We start from the raw sequence: 8,835 nt of genomic DNA, 5'->3' as shown, positions 1-8,835 counted from the left end.
TACTACAAAAGCAAGCAGTAAAACTGCCCTTTTCAGCGTATAGTCGTCTGAGTTTTAGCATGTGTACCAGTTTATATAACCATCGTCATGATGGCCATACATATAACTTCAGTTTCTGAGTCGGTTTTTTCCCTCAAAGCTTTTCACATTTATACTGCAGAACACTTTTAAAAATAAGAGAAAGGGATTTAGATAAATGTGCTGAAGATGCAAATTAACGAAACTGTCTTTTTGCACAAATCTCTGCAGTCTCCAGGCTCTGCAGCTTCTTTTCCTGGACCATTTTGGCTGGTGTTTGTGTGGACTATCTTTCCAGAGAAAGAATCAGCCATAGATTCAGAACTGGACCGCCAGAATCATGATGCATGTTGTGGGAACAATCCCCAGCATCGTTAATTTGATACGTTTATTATACTGGGTCTTCTTTTCCTCAGCCTTGTTGTTTCTCCTATCGTTTTCTCTTTAAAATGAAATAGCCTGTCATAACCCACACCTTTTAATTTAGGGAAAATTATTTGACTGAGAAAAAGAAGATAAAGAGTTTTTGAGAGTAACAACAAGACATTCGGAACTCCAGCTCTCCCAGACTTAATGACATTGGTCCTATAAGCATTCCAGTCCTTTCCCTAATCCATCATCCGGCGCCTGCCAGCGCCCCCTGGGAGACAGACTTTGGGACAAACTTCTTTCCCAGGTCAGCCCGCCTACCTCCCGCCGCGAGCAGTCCCTACGTAAGTGACTTGTGCTGACACAACGCACCGCAGCTGGTGGAGGGAGCTTTCCGGGTGACTCACGTCGTTGCAATTTGCTTTTGTTTCTGGGGTGTTTTAGCTGCAGCTTTCTTCCCTCTGGTTTTAATTTTGAGAGGAGGGGAAAAAACACCCATAATGAATCAAGAATGAGTGTCCTTTCCAGTAACCCTCCCCTACTTTAAAGTTGACTGTCTTCACAAGTTTGATAACCACCCAAGACGTGCGGGGGTGGCACAGGTAGGAAGGCATTCACTAACTACCTCTCAATCTGAAGTTGCCAGCCAAACCGAGCCAAGCCAGGCGCTCAAAAGCCAGGCGTCTGCCGCGGCGGATGTAACCTGTGCAGCTCCCTCCTTCTACTGCTGCTTTGCGTTCATGTGGCTCACGCTTAAAACCATCTCCTCACTGCCAGCGACGCCAGAAGCAGCGTGAATTCCAAGAGATCCACCAGCGGTTTTGTTTCTGTCCGAGGTAAATACGCTATGCAAAATACGGAACCACCAAAGGATGCCGGGGAGGGGGAACAGAAGGGGAATCCCTCACCTTCCGGGGCGCGCTGCTCATTTATCTCCGCCTGGGGGAGTCGCCCAGCCTAGGTGCCCCTAGTCTCCCTCCTTAAAGCCCTTACCTGGGGCAGCAGGGTGGGCAGCGCAGCGGCGATCTCTCCCGCAGCCCCGGCCCTCCCCCGCCCCCCGGCTTGGTTTTTCCCAGCCGTGGAGGTTGGGCCAGGGGCTGGGGTGAGAGGAGAGTCGGCGCCCGCAGCAGGAGCCGGGAAGGCGCGTGGACTCCGGTGGCCCTCGGAGTTGGCTTTGGAGGCGCGGCGTTTGGAGGTGAGCAGTGGGGACCGAGTGGCCAGGTTTGGAGCCTGGAGGCGGGACCGGGACTCCTTTCTATAGTAGGGCGTGAGGAGAGCGGGGGTCCTGGCTGCCACCCCGCCCACGGTCCCACCGCCGCTTTGTTGGCGGGTTCCCTCGGTTTTCCTGGAGACGCCTGGACCCTCTCGGGATCGGGGAGCTGGAGGGCCAAGAATTGGGGACTCGAGAGTAGGCGACAGCTGTACGGCTCCGCTCTCCTTTCCCCACTAATCCAAGGAGGTACAAAAAAAAAAAAAAAAAGAAAGAAAAAGAAAAAAGAAAAAAAGAAAAAAAGAAAAAAAGAAAAAAAAAGAGCCCGAAAGAATCCCGTAACCCGAAACTTCGCTCTTATCCCAACCTGGGAGGGGAGGAGCGGCGGGGGCGGGGACCCCGGAAGGCAGGTGGTCGGCGGGGGCGGTGGGAGCTGGGATTCGGAAAAGGAAGAAGTTTGCTCGCTGGACTCCGTGAGGTCTGCGTGAAGTTCGAGGCGGGAGGAGGGCAATCCCGGCTGGAGCCAGGCGGGAGGTGGCCCGGGTACTGATGGTGTGGGCCCGGAAGAGGCAGGCTTAGCGCTTGGGAGTGGGGACCGCGTCCCTCGGTGGGGGGCGGGGGGGAGGACGCACACCAAGGCTTGGGACGGGTGGCTAGTGTGGGGGCAACTTGGTTCGTACTCGGGGAACTGCGGCCGTCACTGCTCCTCACGGTTCTCTCCTGCCTGTCCCAGGTCGCCCATCGGATCCTGCCCTGTGAGAGGCGCCAACAAAGGAGTCGAGGAGGTGCCACCCACCCCAGCTGCGGCGGGAGGAGGAGCGCCAAGGCCCGTGTCCCGACCCGCCGTGCGTACTCACTGGAGGGAAGGGCGGGGTGCCGCTCCGGGAAGGGGACGCCCGGTGGCCCGGGGTTAGCCAAGTTCCAGCTTTGGCATCCCCTCCTTGGCTCTCACGCGAGGAAAGTTTGCCGTCGACGCTTGCGGCCGGCTTGCGCCCGCCGGGCCCGGGCGGTCGTGTCTTTGGACTGGGCGCCGTCCCAGCTCCGGGGAATCGCGAGCCGCGATGCCTGGGGCGGGCTCCTGGGCCCCCTCCGCCGGGGACGGACGGCTGCGGTTGGCAAGGCTGGCGCTAGTGCTGCTGGGTTGGGTCTCCGCGTCGGCCCCCAGCTCTTCGGTACCCTCATCTTCCACCTCCCCGGCAGCCTTCCTGGCCTCCGGGTCTGCGCAGCCTCCGCCGGCCGAGCGATGCCCCGCGGCGTGCGAGTGCTCCGAGGCGGCGCGCACGGTTAAGTGCGTGAACCGCAGCCTGCGGGAGGTGCCGGCAGACCTGCCGCCTTACGTGCGCAACCTTTTCCTCACCGGCAACCAGATGACCGTGCTCCCGGCTGGCGCCTTCGTCCGCCAGCCGCCGCTCGCCGATCTGGAGGCGCTCAACCTCAGCGGCAACCACCTGAAGGAGGTGTGTGCAGGTGCCTTCGAGCATCTGCCTGGCCTGCGCCGGCTTGACCTCAGCCACAACCCTCTCACCAACCTCAGCGCCTTCGCCTTTGCGGGCAGCAACACCAGCGTCTCGGCCCCCAGCCCCCTGGAGGAGCTGATCTTGAATCACATCGTGCCCCCTGAGGATCAGCGGCAGAACGGGAGCTTCGAGGGCATGGTGGCCTTTGAGAACATGGTGGCAGCTGCCCTGCGCTCGGGCCTTGCACTCCGAGGGCTGCTTCACCTGGAGTTGGCCAGCAATCACTTTCTCTACCTGCCTCGGGACTTATTGGCCCAACTGCCGAGTCTCAAATACCTGGACCTCAGGAACAACTCCCTGGTGAGCCTGACCTATGCATCCTTTCGCAACCTGACACACCTCGAAAGCCTCCACTTGGAGGACAATGCTCTCAAGGTCCTTCACAACTCCACCTTGGCAGAGTGGCAAGGCCTGGCTCACATCAGGGTGTTCCTGGACAACAATCCCTGGGTTTGCGACTGCTACATGGCTGACATGGTGGCTTGGCTTAAAGAGACAGAAGTGGTGCCAGATAAAGCCAGGCTCACCTGTGCATTCCCGGAAAAAATGAGGAATCGTGGCCTCTTGGACCTCAACAGCTCTGACCTGGACTGTGACGCTATCCTTCCCCAATCCCTGCAGACTTCCTATGTCTTCTTAGGTATTGTTTTAGCTCTGATAGGCGCTATTTTTCTCCTCGTTTTGTATTTGAACCGTAAAGGCATAAAGAAGTGGATGCATAACATCAGAGATGCCTGCAGGGATCACATGGAAGGGTATCATTACAGATACGAAATCAATGCGGACCCCAGATTAACAAATCTCAGTTCCAACTCGGATGTCTGAGAAACAGGACTAGTCAAGGAGGACTCTGCATGAGGCGTAGACTTAAGTTTTTTTTGTCCCCTTTACTAGGCTTGTTCCACTTCCACCCTCCACTATAGACACTATTGACTTTGATCCTCATTATGTAAAGTTCTTGGTGTGTTCTGTTAATGTAAGGACATGAACAACTGTGCATATAATGTTTATCTACCCTTTTCTTTTCGTTATTCCTCGATGCCTGCAGAGGGATTTTTTTTTTTCCTCTCTCAAGTCGCAGCATGGACATGGACTCTCTCAGTTCAGTTCAGTTCAAGGTGTAGCACAGATAACATTCAACGGAAGTTGCCTCAGTTTTTTTTTTGTTTGTTTGTTTTTTGAGAAAAATACTTTATTCATAATTATGAGTTTCATCTTCACCTACCTAAAGTATGGAGGAAATATTGCATCCCCAAACTGCCTGCAGACCGTAGCAAGCTCTTACATAGAACTTTGTAGTGCACAGGAGCACATGCATCCAAGAGCATGCATACATTTTACTGTTCTGCATATTAAAAAAAATTGCAACTTCGGATAACGTCTTTAACAAACTAAATTACTTTTTGATTGCAGTTTATAGGAGACTGACCTGAGGTTTTTCGGGTTTTTTTTTATAAACTGCATTGAGATCCAACAGACTGGATTGTTATAAAAAAAATCAATAAAAGAGTCTTAAAAGAAGCATGTTGTGTTCAAGTTTGGTATTTTGAAAAGAGGATTAAGGGCAGTGATATTGAATAGTCTGGGTTCAAATAATAATGAAGTTATTAGTTAGCAGAGCTGAGAATTAGCCTGGAGCAGTGTCTTCATATAAATAGACTGGAGATAATTCTGAAATGGTGGATTCTTTTAGGGCTTAAGTGGAATTAGAATTATTTATAGGGCCAGAGTATTAAAGGTCCCCAAGTTAACCGTGTTCATTATGCGTCATTTAAAAGAGCATTGGGAGGTTGGTAATAGTGAAGAGTTCTTTATGATAAACATGTCACAGCTGCCACTTTGTCTAGACTAATTTAGTTGCTAAGACAGAATCATTAGCAAAACTGAATGAAGTTGCTCCGTGGAATTTTAGAGCTAAGTGTGAGTCATGTGGCAATAAATGTGTGAAAATAGAGGATCTTAAAATATTTTGAAATAAAAATATCTTAAAACACAAATTAAGAACAATATTTTCAGAGATCATCAATTGGAGTTCAGAGAATTTTCAAAGTGGAACACTGTGTCTTGGAGTTATGACTGTGTTTAAGCTTAATGAAAGAATCAGAGGTACATACTTGTATCTAGAAACAAGTATTATAAGTAGCTATTAGATTCTTATATTCAGTATTTAAGAATTTGAGGGTCTTTTAAGGAAGGCTCAGCTCTGAGCACCATTTAAGTAAGTGTATATACCTCCATTAGGACTAAGTCATTTAGGTATAAAGTAAAGCAAATTTTCATTAATATTCTTGTCCTATACTCTTGTCTCTATTCCCACCATGCCCCTGTCATCATCTGCCACTTACAGTGTACAGTAAATTTCATTAATCTGTCTCCAGGCCATTGATTTAGGGAACTTAAGTTCAGTCGTTATTCCCTAACTTCAAATAGGAGGACACTTGCATCAGTAAATGTTAAGACCTGTTTTCATCTTAAGTGATTCATGTCTACATTGCTTTACATTTGAAATAAAACTTACGCTTTGCTATTTTTATAGATAAAGTAGCTTTTACCTAAGTTATGAAGCTCTTTGCAGATTGCTGGATTCAGGACTTTTTAAACATGTTAGATCTATCCATTACTTAGAATTGAAATATATAGTGTAGTATGGATAGTGGGGCTTTAAGATTTTAAAGTCTATTTGGATTACTTTGTGAAATAGTATTCACTATTATGGGTAGTATTTCTAATCCTATAATTACCTGAGTAAAGGCTAAATATCGGATACTTCATGTTTCATTGAACATGCTAAGTATTTATGAGGGATTCATAAACTGGCTGCCATTATTTTCAAAGACTAATGAAAGGTGGTAGTATGTCGAAATGATAAAAACATCTAATAGATAATAAGAATATGCTGGTTGATGGATGTATAGCTATTATACAGTACTGATGAGCCTGGTAATTAAACAGTTAATATTGGAGCTTTCTTAAAGATTCAGGAACTTCATAGGATCATTGGTTTTTATTATGTTTGTTTGTTTGTTTGTTTGTTTTTCTATCAACTCCCAAACCAGAGATGAACATGAGCAAACAAAGATGGCCTCTTGCCGGTTAGGAGATGGCTGTTTTAAGGTTGTCGTTGCCCCTACCCCCACTGTCTTGCTCTTCTGCATTGACCTACTGAAGTGCTTGAGCCTTACTTTGGACTGTCACAATACATGAGGTCTAGCTCAATGCACGTGTTAAGTTCCTTGGAAGATGGTCTGTGTAGGCAGAGCAGGCGTGTGGGAGTGAGAGGTAACATGAAATATAAACAACAGTGACTTTATTTAAATAATTAGGCTTGCTACAAATACTGTTCTTTACCATTATACCTTGTTCTCAGAAACTTAGAAAATTCCATTTAAGAGTAAATTTTGGTTGCTTTTATACTTTATTGCAGAAGTTAAATATTCAAGAGACATTCTTTATCTTTAACAAATTTCATTTGAGGTCAGAAAAATACAGTTTGATCTCCTAATTTGAAAAGCTATTAAAATATCTAATAAATTTCTATGTAGGAAAGATTTTAGGACAGTGCAGCTATTTGCCCCCACATCGAGTGACACTCTTCAGCATTAATTCTTGTCGCCACTTTGGCTGCCCTAAGTGCAATGCATTGGCCATCTATCAGGTTTCTCCTAGAAAACATTTAAACATTCGCTGGGCTGACTTTCATTTTAAGGAAAAAAAGATGAATGGGAAGGCTGGGTTGAAGCACGTGAGTGACTTACAATTAGTAAGTTCTCATGAAACATGATTGACAATGGCCGTGATGTAATGCTCATTGCAGTATTTAAAGTCCCTTACTCTTTTTTTTTTTTTTTTTTAAAGATTTATTTATTTATTTTATTTATGAGTACACTGTCGCTGTCTTCAGACACACCAGAAGAGGGCATCCAATCTCATTACGGATGGTTGTGAGCCACCATGTGGTTGCTGGGAATTGAACTCAGGACCTCTGGAAGTGTAGTCAGTGCTCTTAACCGCTGAGCCATCTCTCCAGCCCCTAAAGTCCCTTACTCTTATTCCATCTTTTAAATGTGGTGGTGGTGGAGACACAAGTCACACAATCCTTTCTTCCTTAGGCACTATCTGCTCTGCCCCCTTGGGTCTGGAATTCTAAAGCTGCGCTTGCTTAGTTGAAAATCTTAGAAGCATTGCTGCTCAAGTCTGATGGCGTTCATCCTTCACGTCATGCGTGCTTTCCATCTTGACTTCTCCGAAGACTTGAGTAACAGATACCAAGGGGATCTGCAAAGCGGAGAGCTAAATAAAGCACATGCTTTCTTCCTGCTCCCAAATCCCCTCAGCCAATCACCTTCAGAGCAGCGTCAGGAAAATAGGGAGGAAATTCTGTTTGTCAGTAACACATGAAACCTCTTCAATAGTTCCTCTTTAGAAGGTTTCAGCAGCGAAGTCCTGTGCTTCTGTCTCCTTTCAGATGGGGAACACAGATCCTTGAAGGCTTCTTACCTTTCCATTCTTCTTGGAGACTGGATTCAAAAAGGCAGGCTCTTCGAATTTTGTGTTTTGCCTTAGAACATTTTAGCATCTCAGTCATTTTCACGTGTTAAAAAAAACAACCTAGATTTAAAACCATTTAAGATAACGGTATATATATATGTGTGTGTGTGTGTGTGTGTGTGTATGAATTCTCAGTGTGTCAAAAGGGCTCTCAGACATGTCAGGCAAGTGTTCCATTCTACCGATGGAAAAATGAGGATTGTGACTTTAAGGCCAGCCATTCTAGACACTAGGATTCAAAGCTACCCATCTCCCATCCTGATTGTCTGATGGCAGTATTGCTAATTACCCTCCTGGGAAATTCCATGTCTTAATTTTTAAGAGGACTTTTTCTTGGTGCATTTATCCTTTTGAGTGAGTGTTCCAATCTCCTTCAGATTTCACTTTGAGATTAATAACAGGTACCATGCTTCAGGTCCCTGAGCGTACCTTAGTGTTTTTGAAATATTTTGCTGATGGTTGTCACTACAACGTGTGTCTGTATCTATACCGTGATAGGAAATAGTTTTACAGTTAAATTATTTATAAATGATACAAAATAATGGATTTTATCACAGCATTTTTATACCTCTTTACTTCCATGCTAGGAAATAGTTTGCAAACACCCTGGCCGCGGTGGATTGGAAAGATAGAAACTCTGGAATGCTGGGTAATGTGTATAATTCTATCTTCAAGAGGAATTACTTTAACTGGTGAGAAACCAAACAAATTAAGCCGAGTTCCTGGCCACACAGTTGGTCACCTGATCAAACAGTAAGCTTTGCATGATCGTGGTCTGCTGGCCTTCCTGTGCTGATGCCAGGGGCTGGAGCCAAACAGGGAAGCTCTGGCAATGCAAAGCGTTCTCGCTTTAATAAATCCATGTGCTGTCAGGCTGGGGCCAGCCCTGGGGCTGCACAGGTTTGCTGTCTGTGTGCAGCCCCACCGACAAGAACCCCAAGTTGTCTCCCATTGTGGTACACATGCCACAGACAGTACAAGGTTTGTCCCTTATGTGGATTCTGAGAAGATTTTGGTTGATACTCTTTGAATTTAACCTGTAGGAAATCAGTTTTGCTTTATTATCTAAAATAAAAATGTGCCTAAAGTTATGACGGCTACATGACACACATACATATAACTTTTTATTAAATATGCTCTCATATTTAGCCAACATTTTATGTTAATAAGGGC

General features: G+C 46.4%; 1 protein-coding gene across 1 annotated transcript; it reads left to right on the top strand.

Annotated features, from left to right (window-relative positions):
- The first annotated feature begins 2,658 nt into the window (after positions 1-2,658).
- Positions 2,659-4,635, top strand: Tpbg (trophoblast glycoprotein). The gene has a single exon (XM_028756216.1). The coding sequence runs from the start codon at positions 2,659-2,661 to the stop codon at positions 3,937-3,939; it is 1,281 nt and encodes a 426-aa protein (XP_028612049.1). The 3' UTR covers positions 3,940-4,635.
- The last annotated feature ends 4,200 nt before the right edge of the window (positions 4,636-8,835 follow it).

This window comes from Grammomys surdaster, unplaced genomic scaffold (genome assembly GCF_004785775.1).
Source record: "Grammomys surdaster isolate TR1022 unplaced genomic scaffold, NIH_TR_1.0 126113, whole genome shotgun sequence".
In the NCBI taxonomy this organism is placed as follows: Eukaryota; Metazoa; Chordata; class Mammalia; order Rodentia; family Muridae; genus Grammomys; species Grammomys surdaster.
Note: the sequence above shows the minus strand (reverse complement) of the source record. Positions and strands in the feature narration are given on the sequence as shown.

Bases quoted from the DNA above. Each gene is read 5' to 3' on its own strand.
- Tpbg (XM_028756216.1), top strand. From the start codon at position 2,659: ATGCCTGGGGCGGGCTCCTGGGCCCCCTCCGCCGGGGACGGACGGCTG.